Source organism: Anser brachyrhynchus (assembly GCF_964034855.1).
Source record: "Anser brachyrhynchus genome assembly, chromosome: 26".
NCBI classification, from domain to species: Eukaryota; Metazoa; Chordata; class Aves; order Anseriformes; family Anatidae; genus Anser; species Anser brachyrhynchus.
The window spans coordinates 5,050,492-5,064,734 of NC_137719.1; the positions used below are offsets into that span (position 1 = coordinate 5,050,492).

Sequence of the window (14,243 nt, forward strand, 5' to 3'; positions counted from 1 at the left end):
ATGTCAAGCCATTATGTCAGGGGCTGGCCGGGGTTTTCGGCCCTGATGTTGCCCCTTTTCTCACGGAGCGCTCTGGGGAGTGGGGCTCTTGCTTTTCCCCTCCCTCCACGCAAGCCCGCGGCTCCCACCCCAGCATTGGCTCCCTGGGAAGCGGTTCCCTTTCGGATGGGGTATCCCAAGCACCTCACCCCCCCCCCCCGATGGGTGCTCAGCCACGAGCTCCTCACGCCTTTCCCAGGGGGTGCAGGTGGGCAGCGGCGGGGCTCCGCCGCCCGCGCCCCCACGGCGCGCAGCTCGCCCGCCCCACGGAGCCCAGGAGCCTCTGGGCTGGCTGCGAGGCTGCTCCCCCTGACGTGTCGGCCATATGATGTTTTCTCGAGCCCTGGGATAAATAAACCTCCGAGCACACAGCCTCCCACGCAGGCGGCCAGCTCCCGCAGCCCGCGCTCAGCCGTGCCGTGCCGTGCCGTGCCGTGCCGTGCCGTGCCCCTTGGTTCCCCTGCTGCGGCCAAAGGTAAGAGGTTGGCTGTCCCCTGCCGCGGGCCTGGGGTGATGTGGGGTTGGGGCGATGCTGCGGGTTTGGCTCCCTCCTGGGCTCCTGCTGTGGATTTTTGGTCCATCGCTTTGCCAATCCCAAAGGTGTTCGGGCTCCGGATGCCTTCTGCCCTCCTGCTCCGGCAAGGGCGCGTTGTGTCCAGCGGGCAGGGCGCAGGGTGGTGGGCACGGTGGGACAGGCAGGACATGCTCCCGGTCCCGTCCTCAGCCCCGCGTCACCCCATTCCTCCATTCCCCACCTGCACGACGGCTGCCGAGCCCCAAAAGGCCTCCCCGAGCCCTGGGGATTGCTGAACTCCTGCAGCACGCACCGCGCTGCGCAAGGTGCTGAGCTGGCAGGGCAGGGCGCTGCGTGGCGTCCTTGCAGCACCCGCGGTGAACCCAAAACATATCCCAAAGGCCAGCCAGGGGTGGTTGAGCTCCACGACAAGTTCAGCACCCATGCATCCTCACCCGCATCGCCCTGAGCCCTCCTCAGCCCCGCTGCAGCTTGCATTAAGCGCCGCATCGAGCTCCTGCAGCCCCGGGGGAGCAAAACTCACCCAGCGCCGCCCGCGAGCGGCCAAACAGCCGGGCAGGATGAGGCCAGCGCTGGCTCAGCTCGGCTGGCCGCCGTGGCCCCCGGCTGGGCTGCACTCCACGCCGGAGCTGTCAGCGGTGATGGATGGGGAGCTGCGGCAGCTCTGGGCCCGCCAGCTCCCCGAGGCAGGTGCCGCGCTCTCGCCGCCGCTCAGCCCTGCCTTCGCGCCTCGCAGCCGCCGGACGCGGGAGGAGCCGGGTCCCCGAGCCACGCCGGGGCCATGGGGCCGTGCCGGGGCTGGTTCCTCGCCGTTCTGCTCGTCCTGGCAGCCAGCGGGGCCCGGAGCCAGGAGGAGGGTGAGTTTGGGCATCCCCGTGCGCGGTTGTGCCAAAGGGTTTTGGTGCCGTGCTGCCGTGGGGCACGTGTGCACCCCACAGAGGTGCAGGCTGCGTGTCGCCACGCTCCCCCCTCCCACCCCGCAGCGCCGTGCGCCCTCCACGTGCTGGTGGCCCTGGATGTCACCGACTACCAGCAGTCCAACCTGCACCCCTACCTGGAGCGCATCCTGCGGGACCTGGCCGCCCTGGATCGCCTCACCTGCCGCCCGCTCGGCCTCCGCATCGGCCTGCAGAGCGTCGGGCAGGGGGGGGACACGATTTTCCGGGGGGGGGACACGCTCTTCCAGGAGGGGGACACGCTCTTCCAGGAGCGGCTGCGGCAGCCCTGGGCGGAGGTGCTGCGGCGCCTGGCGCGGGCGCACGCCTTCCAGCGCTCCTACTTCAACCAGCCCGCCCTGCAGAGCTTCCTCGGCACCCTGGCACGCCAGAAGGAGGATGCCAAGGTAGGGAGCGAGCAGCTCCTGGGGAGGACGGGGCTGGGGGGGGACGCATGGGGTGGGCGCGCTGCCGGGGGTGCTGCGGGCACCCGACCCTCTCCTCGCCCAGGTGCTGCTGGTGCTGACGGACGGGCTGGATGACGACGTGCAGAAGATGAAGGAGGTGGCAACAGCAGCCTGGCTGCAAGGTGGGGCGGAGAGGGGCCGGAGAGGACTGGGGGATGCCACCCAGCGCGGCGTGCCACCCCTCAGCACCCCGTCCCTCTCCAGACCAGGCCGACCTGCTGCTGACCGTGGCCGTGAACAACGCCACGAGGCCGGGGGACCTGCAGCAGGTCGAGTTCGGGCGGCGCATGGGGAACGGGCAGCAGCTCGCCGTGGACATGCCCGAGGCCGGCGGGCATGTGGCGCAGGAGCTGGTGAGGATGGCTAGGGTGGGTGGCGGGGTCCCCGTGGGTGCCGCGGTCTCCGTGGGTGCTGCGCGGGGACGTCACCGCCTCCCCACAGCTGGCACTGGCGGAGAGGACGTGCTGCGGGATGTGTCCCTGCACCTGCGTGGGGCTGCCCGGCCCGCGGGGCCCCAGCGGCCCCGCGGGAGGCAAGGTAAAGCACCGGGGGGTGCGGGAGGGGTGCCCAGCCCCGCAGGATGACGCTTTTCTGCTTCGACCTTTCCCATCGTTGGGGGGACGTTTCCCTGCGCAGGAGAGCGGCCCCATCCTTCCCATCCCAGCCGGGTGCTGGGAGCAGGGTGCACGGCTCTGCACGCCCAGCCCCGATCCCTTTCCCAGGGCCACGAGGAGCCCTGGGAGCCGGGATTAACTCGAGCCTTTGCCCCCATCCGGTCCCAAGCCGCAGCTCCTCGCTCCTCTCCCCTTCCTCCCCCAGCTGGGAACGGAGCCCAGGCGCGCTGGCTCCCAGCCCGGGGTCCCTCCTGGAGCCGGGGGGGTCGCGGCTGCTGCCCCCAAGGTCTCTCTTTCCTAGGGGGTGGCCGGCAGCAAGGGACGTGACGGAGATGAAGGCGAGCACGGGCACAGCGTGAGTCGGCCGTGGGACCCCCAGGGAGGGGGACAGGGTGGCCCTGGGGGCTCGGGGACCCCGTCACCGTGTTGCGTGGCCGGGCACGCTGTGTTTTTGATGTTTTTTCCCCTCCGGAGAGCAGGGGGAGCAGGGACCAGCAGGTCTCCGAGGCAGCCGGGGGATGCAGGGATGCCCAGGACAGTGTGGAGCGAAGGTGAGCGTCTGGCACAGCCTGGCACAGTCCGGCACAGCCCGGCACAGCACGGCACAGCCCGGCACAGCACGGCACGGCACGGCTCCAGCGCACGGTGCAGGTGCCTGCCGCTGCCCTCCTGCTCACCCTCATCTCCTTTAGGGCGCCGTGGGTCACCCCGGGGAGCAGGTACGTCCCCGCCTCGCTGCTTACCCTCCGGCACCAAGGGCATGGGGAGCTGGCAGCGGCGGGGAGGCCTCCAGGAGGATGCAGAGGGAAGGGCTGGGGCTGGGGAGGGGAGCGGGGGGGTGGTCCCGGCAGGTGGAGGAGCAGGAAGGCCCGTGGTGCTGCGGGAAGTGGGGCAAAGCCTGGCTGCTCGGTGCCGTGCCCTGCACCCCGTGCCATTTCGCAGGGACCTCCTGGAGAAGCCGGCTACGACGGGGTGGACGGGGAGCAGGTGAGCTGAGCAGCGGGGGTTCGTGCCCCCTCCTCTCCATCCCGGCACTGCCAAGCAGGACCGGGCAGGGGCTCAGCCTCCTCTCTCCTTCCCAGGGCGAAGCGGGGACCCCCGGGCACCCCGGAGAGAAGGGGACCCGCGGGAGGCAGGTGCGGTGCTGCTCCACTGAGCCTCGGGGAAGCACTGTCTCCTGCACCCTCCACCCGCACCCTAAATCCCTTCCTCTCACCTCCACCCAGGGACAAAAAGGCTCCCGGGGTGCCCGGGGGGAGAAGGGACCCCCAGGACCCTGCGGCGAGGTGGTGAGTGTGGGTTGGGGTCCCTGGGGGCGTGTGGGTGCCGTGGGTGCTCGCCGACCCCCTCTCTTCCCCAGGGACCACCCGGGAGGAGCAGCCTCGAGCCCGGCACCCCGGGATGGAGAGGAGAGGGGGGTCCCCAGGTAAAGGCTGGAGGGGGACGGGATGGTGCGGGGGGGTGCTGGGCAGCAGCGGGGGGTGCGGGGGGAGCCAGTCCTTAGGACCATTTTGGGGACAGGGAGGGTGGGGAGGACACCGGGTGCTCTGCGTCTCTCCCAGCGCCTCTGCTTTGCAGGGAGACCCCGGTCCAGACGGTCCCCAGGGGCCACCAGGGCCACCGGGCCCCCCGGCACACCCGGTAGGTGCTGGTGACGGGGGGGCCACCGGGGGGGCTGTGCCGACACCACGGCTTGGGGACGTGGCCGGTGACGGTGCTTCCCTCCGCAGACCTCGTGCCAGAAAGGGCAGCCGGGAGCGCAGGTAGGGGGTCTGGTGGGGGGTCCGGTTTGGGGTCTGCCCCCCCCCCTACCCCCCCAAGGGCCGGGGACACCCGGAGCCATCCCATCTCCTCGCAGGGCAAGAAGGGGAACCGCGGCAGCGCCGGGCGCGGGGGCGAGAAGGGGCACGGAGGCGCGCAGGTGAGGCCGGGGTGACCCCCCCCTGCCCCGTGCAGGTGCCCCCGCTGCCCCCCACTCTCCTTCTGCAGGGGGTGCCGGGGCCACGGGGGACAAAAGGTGTCAGCGGCCGCCCGGGGAGCAGAGGACTTCAGGTGCTGACCCCCTCCCCGTGCCGGGGGTCCCGCTGGGTGCCCGCCGGGTGCCCGCCTTGAGCCGCCTTTGCCTCTCGCCCAGGGTGCGCCCGGAGCCGAGGGTCCTGCGGGAGCAGCGGGGCCGGCCGGCCCCAAAGGGGAGAAGGTGAGCTGTAGGGCGGTGTGGGACACCGCAGCCCCCACGCCCCCAGCCTGCTGCCCCGCTGTCTCTTCTAGGGCCAGGAAGGAGCTGAGGGCAGGAAGGGGAGCGCGGGACCTCGGGGACCCAAAGGTGCCCTGGTAAGGCTGGGCAGGGTGCCCCTGCTGGGACAGGGCGGCTTGGTGGGGATGAGGCACCCCCAGCCCCTCGGGGACACTAGGAGGGGGGATGCGAGGCTCTGGGAACACAGATGTTTGTGTAGGTCCTGCAAAAACCCCGCTCTGGGGTTCTTCTCCCTTCCTAGGGCGAGATCGGGTGCGACCGGCGAGGTGCCCCGGGGAGACGGGGTGCGAAGGTACTGGGGGGCAGCGCGGGGGGCAGAGCTGGAGCCGTGCCCGTGGGGCTGTCAGGATGGTGCTGTGCTCATTTTTTCCGCACCCCCCCCAGGGCGTTCGGGGGCTGCCGGGCTTCCCGGGGGTGCAGGTGAGCGCGTGGGGCTGGGGAAGGGGGCTGGGGACCCGGCCAGTCCTCTGAGCCTCCCCTCCAGGGCGAACGGGGCGAGCGAGGAGCCCGCGGGGACAAGGGCAGGCGAGGGCTGCCTGGGCGCAGGGTGAGTAGGGCACAGCCCCCCCCGTGCCCCCCTCCCCGGCCGTGCTGCTGGCTCACGGGGCCGAGTTTTCCAGGGCGAGCCCGGGAGCAGAGGAGAAGCCGGCAGCCACGGCAGCCTGGGACCACCGGGGGTGACGGTGACGTCCTGCAAATTCCCTTTTCCTCCCTTTTTTTGCCCATTTCAACCCCCCCCCCCCCCCCCCGCGATGGGGACACCCCCTGTGCTCGGGGACTCGTTGCTCCTGTCCCATCCCTTAGTCCCTTTTTTCTCCTTATGTTTCTCCCCTCCTGCTGCTCCAGGGCCCCAGGGGCTCGCCGGGCGTCCCCCCCTCCACGGTAAGGGCTGGATGGGGACAGGACCCCAGCCCCAAGGGCTGTAGGACCAGGGGCTAGCGGGGGGGGGTCGGCGGCCAGCGGGCTGCAGCAAGCTTTGGCTGGGGCTGACCTCGCTGCGTGCCCCCCTCCAGCTCTGCGAGCTCAAGGCTTTCATCCGCCAGCGCTGCGGTGAGCGGGGACGGCGGCGAGGGGACGGGGACGGGCTCGGGGGGCGGGTGGCAGAGGGGACGGGGGACGGGGGACGGGGGAGAGCCGAGGGAAGGTGCACAGGGGGTGGCCGTGCAGGCGCGGGACACCACAGCGGGGCTTTTCCTCCAGCCGCCCCCGTCCCCTCGCAGCCTCCAGCTCGCCCTCCTGCCCGCTTTTCCCCACGGAGCTGGTGCTGGTGCTAGAGACCTCGTCCACGGTGCCGCCGCCTCTCTTCTCCCGCATGAAGGAGCTGCTGGCCCTGCTGCTGCGCGACCTCCACGTCTCCCCAGCCGGCTGCCCGGCGGGGGCTCGCGTGGCCGTGCTGTCCTACGCGGCCTCCCCCACCTACCTGCTGCGTTTCGGGGAGGCGCAGAGCGGGGCGGCGCTGCTGGGGCGCCTCCGCCGCCTCTCGCCCACCCGCTCGTCCCAGCGGGGCCGCCTGGCCGCCGCCATGCGCTTCGTGGGGCACCACACGCTCAAGAGGGTCCGGCGGGCCGTGCTGGGCAGGAAGGTGGCCCTCTTCGTCACCAGCGGCCGGAGCCAGGCACTGGAGGGCATCGGGGAGGTCGCCCTGCAGTACGAAGCGCTGGGCATCGTGCCGGTGGTGCTCACCTTCAGCCCGCTGCCCGAGGTGGCACGAGCTTTCCAGGTGAGGACCCGTTCCCGGAGCCGTGTGGCCACCGGCCCCGTGCCCACGCCGGGCTCGTCTCTGCCTCCCCGCAGGTGAACAGCCTCTTCCAGGTGCTCCAGCTCTCCGCGGCACAGCCGGACGGGGACGCGGCACTGCTGCAGCAAACCGTGCTGCCCTGCGCGCTTTGCTTCGGTAAGGCAGCGGGGCTGGCTCGGGGCTGAGCACCACCAGCACCTCCCCCCCCCCGGCTCATCCTGCACCCCCATGCCGTGCCCAGACCTCTGCCACCCCGAAAGCTGCACCGCAGCCGTGCCGCCCCGCAACCCGCTGCGCCTGGACGCGGACCTGGCCCTGGTGGTGGACAACACGGCGCTGCCGGCGGAGAGCCTGGAGGCCATCGGCGAGCTTTTCGGCAACCTCCTGGGGCGCCTGCAGCCGGCACAGCGCGGTGCCCGCGTCGCCCTGGTGCTGACCGGCCCCACCGCCCCCCGACAGGGCTTGGGGGAGGTCGATTTGGGGCTGCACATCCCCAGGGAGCAGCTCAGGGAGCGCCTCCGCCTCGCGCTGGTGCCCGGGGTGGCCGCGGCATCCCCCGGCGGCGCAGTGGCGTGGGCGCTCCGGCACATCCTCCCGGGGGGCACCCGCGGCCGCCTCCGCGTCCTCTTCGTGGTGGGGACGGGGGACGAGGCGCTGTGGGACGGGGAGGCGAGGCAGGCGCTGGTCCCCTTCTCCCGGTGCAGGGATTTTGGTGTTTTGGTGCTGTCCCTGGGTCGGGACGGGACGGAGCGGCCGGAGGCGGTGGTGCCGGAGGCGCTGGCGGCGTGGCGGCACCACTCGCTGCGCCTGGGCTCGGTCCACGGCCCCGAGCTGGGGTACGCGGAGAGGACGGCACTGGGCTTCCTCCGGAGCCTGTGGGGTGAGCGGTGCTGGGGGCTGGAGCGTTGCAGGGTCCTGCCCCCGGCTGCTCCGGGTGGGGACGGGTTGCCAGGAGGCAGCTTGGAGCCCCAAACCCTCTTCCCTGCCCCTCCATCACTTCTCCGTTACCTCTTCTGCGTTGCAGCGGAGAGCAGCCAGCACCCCAGCACCCCAGGGTGCCCCCAGGTGCCGTCTCCCCCCGGTGCCAGCACCACTGAGCCACCCCCAGGGACCCCAGCGCAGTGAGTGAGCAGCACCGGGGCCACCCCCTGGGGGGGCTGCGCCTCCTCTCCCACCGCCCTCTCCCCCCAGCACGTCCCGGGTGGGCTGGCACCGATCTCCCCTCCCAGGACCCCCGAGACCCCCTCCGTGCCCCCCGTCGAGCTGCCCTCGGCATCCCCCAGCCCCGGGAAGGGCCGGAGGGCAGTGGCCGTGCCCGGGCTGTGCGCCCTGGACAAGGACCCCGGCACCGCCTGCGCCGACTTCTCGCTGCGCTGGTACCACCGGCGGGACACGGGGGCCTGCGAGCGCTTCTGGTACGGCGGCTGCGGGGGCAACGCCAACCGTTTTGGCACCGAGAGGGACTGCGTCCACACCTGCGTGGGCACCGGTAGGCGAGGGGGGCGTGGGTGGGCGTCCGTCCCCCCCCCACCCCCCAGGAGGGCACCCACAGCCCCCTCGGCTGACGCTGTGCCCACCCTGGGCAGGTCCCCGTGGAGCCGGTGAGGGCAACGCGACGCGGGGTGAGGAGCGTTTTGGGGGGCTGTGAGCCGGGGGGTGCAGCCACGAGGTCCCTGCCATGCACCGGGCAGGGCGCGGGGGGGGGGGGTTCCCTGCAGGAAGGGGATGAAGCCCCCGCCCCCCCACCTCGGGGTCGCATCCTGCCTTGCAGCCGCCTGCCTGGAGGCGCGGGACGCGGGGCCGTGCCGCTCCTACTCGCCCAAGTGGTTCTTCGAGGAGCCCGGGCGCTGCTCGCTCTTCTGGTACGGGGGCTGCGGGGGCAGCCGCAACCGCTTCGAGAGCCGGGAGCAGTGCGAGGCCGTCTGCATGGCCCCGGACACGGGGGGCACCCGGGACCCCCGCCCCACCAACGCCTCCGCCTGCGCCCCCGGCTGCTGACACCCGTGCCAGGGTGCCCCGAAAACCATCCCCTGGAGCCGCTGCCTCCTCTCCTTCGCCTCCCCCAGCCCCCGTGGGCTGCAAGGAGGAGGACTTCTGAGTTCTCGCACCTCGCCCTCGGCCGTGCCAAGTTGCTGACAGCTCCGGCACGGCGAGGGGGTGCCGAGCCGGCGGCGGGGGCGCTGAGCCCTTGCACGGCTCCGCGCACCCTCTGCCCGCTCCGTGTGGGAGCTGGTGCAATGTTGGGGGGGTTGGGGGGGGGTTAAAATAAAACCTCGCGGCACGTTTCACGCCTGCCGGTGCTGTGGGGCCGGGGAAAGGCGAGGGGATGAGGGTGGGCGCCCCGGAGCCGCGGGGAACCCTGGCCAGGCGCGCCGCGTCCCGGCCAGATGCAGCTGCAGCGTCCCGGGGGGGAGCTGCGGGGGCCGAGAGCCAGGCGAGGGGGGAGGCAGCTGCGCTGCTGGCCGGCTGCCATCCCGGGGGGGGGGGGGGGGGGCCACAACTCCCCGTTCCCCCCCCATCCCCGGGCTCCTTCCCCTGCTCCAGCCACGATTCAGCGGTCCCCGGGGTGGCCGGAGGGAGCGCAAAGCTCCTCTTTGGGATGTGGGGAGGGATGGGGGCATAAATGGGGGCACCCCGCTCTCCGCAGGGGCAGCGGGGAGGCAGCGGGACCCCCTGCTCTCCGTGGGGGTGGCAGGGACACCCCCCCTCCGCCCCGTGTAGCCCCACACCCAGGGCTCCATCCCAGCTCCTCCGCTCGCTCGGGCAGCACGCGGTGACCGCAGCCGCCTCCGTCACGGGGCGTCCCCAGGAATAGCTCCGGGACCCGGTTCTCTTCTTGTCCTTTATTCGGCTCCGCGGGGACAGGCGCATTTGGCAGCACGGGGACATTTTCGGCTCCCCGGGGGGGGGGCATTTTCAGCTGGGCACCCCCAGCCCCCAGGCAGGTGGCTGCGGCAGGATCGCCCCCGCCCAATGCTCCAAACCCCAGCCCACATCTGCAAGGGGCTGGGCAAGCAGAGAAGCAGAACGGCGAATTTTGGGTTTTTAAACCTTGTGTTTTGTTTTGTTTTTTTAAGCTCATTTTGGCGCTTGGGCTCGGCGAAGCTGCGAAGACAAAGTGACAAACCGGCTGTCCCCCGGCGAGGCGCAGGCGGCGCGATGCGCTCGCCCCAGCAGACACCAACCCCACCCCCCACCCCCGTGCCCTGCCAGCCCCTTCCCCAAATTTTGCAGCCCCCTGGGAGATGGGGGGCTGTCGGGGGGGGGGGGACTGGGGGGCTGCTGGCGATGCTCCCGTCCCGCCGGCGTGCAGGAGGAGGGCTGCAGGTGACGCCGTGGCCGTCGGGGCTGCTGCAAGACAAACCTGACACCGTCAGGGTGCCGCTGCGAGGGTGGGGGGGGCCCTAAAAATCCCCCCCACCCCACCCCAGCACTCACCCAGCCTGCCCTAAATCCAGTAGACGGGGACGACGCTGCAGAGGATGCTCGCCGTGGTGCCCAGCAGGGAGCGGTCAGCCAGGGGCATGGCCAGCCTCTGCTCGGCCTGGGGGAGAAACCCAGGGCGCCGGAGCACGGCGCTGCGTCCCGCGTCTCCGTCCCTCGCCCTTGGGGGGGCTTCGGTGCCCCCAGGGAGGCTCCTGTGCCCCCCCCCCAAAGCCTGTTCCCGCCCCTCCGGTGCTCACCTGCCGGCGCTGGAAAGCCTGGGTGGCCGCATCCAGCCCCGGGATGTTGTCCTTGTCCATGCGGGTGACGTAGCAGGCGCGGTGCAGCTGCGACCTGTAGCTGACCAGCAGCTGCGTGCACGCAGACCCGGGTCATTTTGACCCCCGTACCCCATCCTCTGGACCCCCAGCCCCCCGTTCCCTTCGCCCCCCCCCGCTCACGTTCTTGTAGTCGTAGACCACCGTGGCCGCGGGTCCGGCTCCGCCGTCCACGTAGAAAGTGGCCGCGTCCTCTTCCCACGCCCGCCCTGCGCCCGTCCGCAGGACCTGGGGACAGGGGGAGCTCAGCCCCTGCCTCCTGCCCGTCCCCGGGGAGCCCCGCGGGCCCTACTCACGGCGTCGGCGCGGCCCTGCTCCACGCGCAGCCACATCAGCAGGGCCCCGGCGATGACGACCACCAGCAGGACCACCACCACCACCACGATCAGGAGGCACTTGAGGTGGTGGCAGCCGAGCAGCTTGCGGGGCAGGTAGCAGAGCAGGCGAGGCACGAAGCACAGGCAGCCCTTGAGGCAGGAGCAGCCGGGGCGGCAGCAGCGCGAGCATTTGGGGCAGCAAACGGCGCAGGGCAGGCAGCAGGAGCCGCAGCAGCCCTTGTCTGCGTCCTGCGGGAGTGGGAAAGGCGGAGGGACGCGGTTAGGGGGAAGGAGACGGGGCCAGGGGGTGCAGGAGAGCTGGGAAGGGCTTGCCGGGGGTTCAGCTCCCATCCTGCTCGCCCTGAGGGCTGGGGGTGCGTGCACGATGGTGCTGGGTCTCCACCAGGCACGCAGAGGAAGGGCACAACCATGGCACCGTGCCGTGGGGCGCGGGGACTCACCAGCGGCTCCTCGACCGCCACCTGCTTGATGCTGCTCTCCATCGCTGCCTCCTCCTCCTCCTCCTCTTCCTCCTCTTCCTCCTCCCAGCCCGGGCAGCCCAACGGCAGCTGGGGCAGGGGCTTTATTTCGGGGTTTTGGGGCGGGGAACGGGGCGGCCCCCACGAGCAGCCTCGTGGTGCCACTCGGGTGTGCCGTCCACTCCAGCGGTGTTTGCTGAGCGCCCTGCCCGGAGCTGTTTTCCCCTGGGAACCCGCAGCTCAAGAGGGCCTGAGGACACTTGTCCCCGGGCACGGGGACCTCTCTGCTGCCCCGGAGCGGGGTTTGGGGCCAAAGCAAACCCTCCTGAGGGGTTCAAGCTGCCCTCCAGGGTCGGGAATCCGGGGACGGAGGCTGCCAAAGGGAAACCTGGCCCCGTGCCCGTGACCCTTCACCACCTCGGGCACCTGGAGGTGCTCGAGATGGGCAAAGCACAGAGGGGACATCAAAGGGTCCCTGCGAGCCGCAGCGCTGGGGCAGGAGCGGGGTCACCGTGGCAGGGGGCCACGGAGCACGGATCGGGGCCGGGTGCTCCGCAGCCTTGGTCCCGAGGGTGCTGGGGCTTTGCATCGGTGACCTCTTGGCCACCCTGGGTCCCCACCACGGTCCCCTGGGAACCTGAGCAGCTGTGGCCGTGGGTCTGCCCCACATCTCGCACCCTGCCTCCTGCCCTGGGGTGCTGAGCAGGATGGGGACCCCCCGGGGGGCTCCTGCCGTGTGCAGGGGGGGTGCAGAGCCCCTGCCCGGCTGCGTGCGCCCTTCCCAGCCAGGGTGACACGGGGCAGGGATGGAGCGGGGACGGTGACACGTGGGGCAGGTACAGCCTCGCCGGGGGGCTGACACGGGTCCCCCCAACCCCTTTTTTGTCCCTTCTGATCCCCGGGTCCCCAGCACAGCAGAGGGGGGTGCACCCTGAGGGTGCCCCTGGCTGCTCTGGGTTGAAGCCTGTCGCTGCTGGGGGACATGGGGCGCACGGAGGGCGCAGGGCAGCAGGGGGCAAGCCGGGGGTGGCACCCATGGGTGCCCTGCTGGCCCTGGGGATGTGACCTGTGGTCCCTCTGTCCCTGTCTGCATGAGGAAAGGACAAGGATGGGGACTTTTTGTGGACTGGGGTGGCTCAGACCCTGCAGGGTGCTGGGTGCTGTGCCAAAGGGCTGGAGACGCCGAGGGCCGCCCCTGCCGTCTCCTCCTCCCTCTGCGCAGAGCAGGAGGGCACGGGGCAGGGGTCACCGGCCATACAGAGCCCTGGGGAGCCCTCCTGCGCCCCTCGGCTGGGGCTGGACCTGTCCTCGCCCTGGTGACACCGGCACAGGGGGCGCACCCCCCAATGCCGGACCCCTCGGGGACACCCCGGGCGCAGGAAAGGACACGAGCAGCACTCGGAGGCAGGGGACAGCTTTACTTCGCCAACAGAAGCACACATCCCAAAGCAAACCCCGCTCATTTATTGCAAGCACCACGTGGTGCCGAGGCCGCACGCAGGATGAGGCCGAGGAGGAGGAGGAGGAGGAGGAAGGAGCCTGGGCGCTGCCCTGCCCGGGGGGGTGGGCACCACAGGGGGCACGGGGACGGCGGGGACACCCCCGCCTCATCCCCAGCCCGTGCTAGGTCCAGTAAACGGGGACGGTGCTGCAGAGGACGTTGGCGGTGGTGCCCAGGATGGAGCGGTCAGCCAGGGGCTCAGCACCATCCTTCCTCTCGCCCTGCGGGGACAGAACGGGAGCGCTGCCATCCATCCGCCGCCGGCGCGGCCTCGGGGGAAAGGTTGCCGCAAGCCCAGCGGCGCTGTGCTTCGCCCTTCCCCAGCTGCCCGAGCCCCCTGGGGCAGGCAGGATGGGTGCTGGGGGTGCGGGCACGGGGCTGGGCTCACCTGCCGTCGCTGGAAGACCTCGGTGACGGTGTCCAGCCCGGGGATGCTGTCCTTGGCCACGCGGGTGATGTAGCAGACGCGGTGCAGCCAGGACCTGTAGCTGACCAGCAGCTGCGTGCAGACAGCCCCCCAACCCCGGTCAGCCCAGCCCCGTGCCCCCCCGCCGCCCCCAGCCCCGTGGCACCCCGCCCCCCCCCGGGGGCGCGCACCTTGCCGTAGTCGTACACCACCACGGCGGAGGAATTGAGCCCGTCGGCCACGGCGAACGTCCCGATCCTTTCCTTCTTGCTCATGGAGAGGTGCTGGGGGGCCCCTTCGGAGCCCAGCCCGTGGATGGTCATCCGCAAAACCTGCAGGGAGGAGGGGGACGGAGTCACCGGGGGGTCACCACCGCCAGACCCCGCTGGGCGTAACGTGTGCGCCCCTCCCCCCGACCCGCACCGTCTCGGCGTGCGTCTCGGTGAGGTGCAGCCCCAGCAGGAGGAAGGCCACGACGACCACCACCAGGAGGACGACCACCACCACCACGATCAGGAGGCACTTCAGCTGGTGGGGGACGCAGGGCAGGCGCGGGGAGGCCGTGTACTCCTGGGGGGGCACACCGGGAAGGGGGGGGCACCGGGGTGAGCCCGCGCTCAGCCCCGTGCCGCCACCCCAGCCGGCAGGGCGCTGGGTGCTCCTTACCGGGGGGGCCTCCTCTATCAGCGCCTCCTTGGAGCTGCCGTCCATCTCCGCCCTCGCCGTGCAGCTCCTGTCCCTCTGCCAGCCGGAGCCGGGGATTTATAGGGTCCTCGGGGGGCGCTGGGGCTGCCAAGGTGCCACTCGAGCTCTGTTTGCCCAGCCCGCGTAAGAGCCGGGGAGGGGGGCGTGAAAGCCTCCGAGGGCCCTTTCCCAGCATTTGCTGGCGGTTTGGGGGGGGTTCAAGGCAAACAGGGGGGGTGGAGGAGCGTGCCCGCCCTCCGCACCCAACCCCGTCACCTCCTCCCGCGTCCCGCGCGCCCATCCCGAGCACCCCCGGGGGGCTGCCCCCCGGTGCCACCCAGCCCCGCGGGCAGCTGCGCAGGGCGAGGAGCTGGCTGGGCTCATTGTTGGCCGCGAGCGCCGTGCCTGGGACGGGCAGCCCAGCACCCCCCCTGCCCCCCCCCGTCCCCCCCCAGGCCGGGCGGGGAGCTTGGCAGCACCAAGGGCACCCAGGGTGAAGCACTGGGAGTGGGC

General features: G+C 71.8%; 3 protein-coding genes across 12 annotated transcripts; 1 reads left to right on the top strand and 2 right to left on the bottom strand.

Moving 5' to 3' along the window:
- Nucleotides 1–9,934, top strand: LOC308183050 (uncharacterized protein; the record flags this gene model as incomplete). Its single annotated transcript, XM_080568594.1, has 26 exons — nt 1–514; nt 1,311–1,431; nt 1,558–1,916; nt 2,181–2,329; nt 2,418–2,513; nt 2,892–2,945; nt 3,070–3,141; nt 3,283–3,879; nt 3,951–4,016; nt 4,169–4,231; nt 4,321–4,353; nt 4,449–4,511; nt 4,580–4,642; nt 4,725–4,787; nt 4,859–4,921; nt 5,086–5,136; nt 5,229–5,264; nt 5,329–5,391; nt 5,465–5,527; nt 5,691–5,726; nt 5,858–5,894; nt 6,065–6,564; nt 6,639–6,738; nt 6,824–7,703; nt 7,774–8,071; nt 8,169–9,934. The coding sequence occupies 26 exons, from the start codon at nt 1–3 to the stop codon at nt 8,844–8,846; spliced, it is 5,118 nt and encodes a 1,705-aa protein (XP_080424720.1). The 3' UTR covers nt 8,847–9,934.
- LOC308183094 (surfactant protein C-like) lies at nt 9,411–12,399 on the bottom strand. 7 transcript variants are annotated; one of them, XM_080568717.1, is made up of 6 exons: nt 11,122–12,399; nt 10,640–10,909; nt 10,467–10,571; nt 10,266–10,376; nt 10,021–10,126; nt 9,411–9,687 (listed from the first exon to the last, which is right to left on the bottom strand). In XM_080568717.1, exons 1-5 carry the CDS (start codon nt 11,161–11,163, stop codon nt 10,031–10,033), a joined length of 624 nt encoding a protein of 207 aa, XP_080424843.1. In that variant the 5' UTR covers nt 11,164–12,399; the 3' UTR covers nt 9,411–9,687; nt 10,021–10,030. The 7 variants fall into 7 exon arrangements, with proteins under 7 accessions (XP_080424843.1, XP_080424842.1, XP_080424841.1 ...); XM_080568716.1 differs by having other exon boundaries at nt 9,411–9,930; XM_080568715.1 differs by having other exon boundaries at nt 9,411–9,933.
- Nucleotides 12,400–12,537: 138 nt separating this feature from the next.
- On the bottom strand, nt 12,538–14,157 carry SFTPC (surfactant protein C). 4 transcript variants are annotated; one of them, XM_080568706.1, is made up of 5 exons: nt 13,713–14,157; nt 13,470–13,616; nt 13,238–13,378; nt 13,029–13,139; nt 12,538–12,861 (listed from the first exon to the last, which is right to left on the bottom strand). In XM_080568706.1, the coding sequence occupies exons 1-5, from the start codon at nt 13,755–13,757 to the stop codon at nt 12,763–12,765; spliced, it is 543 nt and encodes a 180-aa protein (XP_080424832.1). In that variant the 5' UTR covers nt 13,758–14,157; the 3' UTR covers nt 12,538–12,762. The 4 variants fall into 4 exon arrangements, with proteins under 4 accessions (XP_080424832.1, XP_080424830.1, XP_080424831.1 ...); XM_080568704.1 differs by having other exon boundaries at nt 12,538–13,139; XM_080568705.1 differs by having other exon boundaries at nt 13,470–14,157.
- Nucleotides 14,158–14,243: the final 86 nt, after the last annotated feature.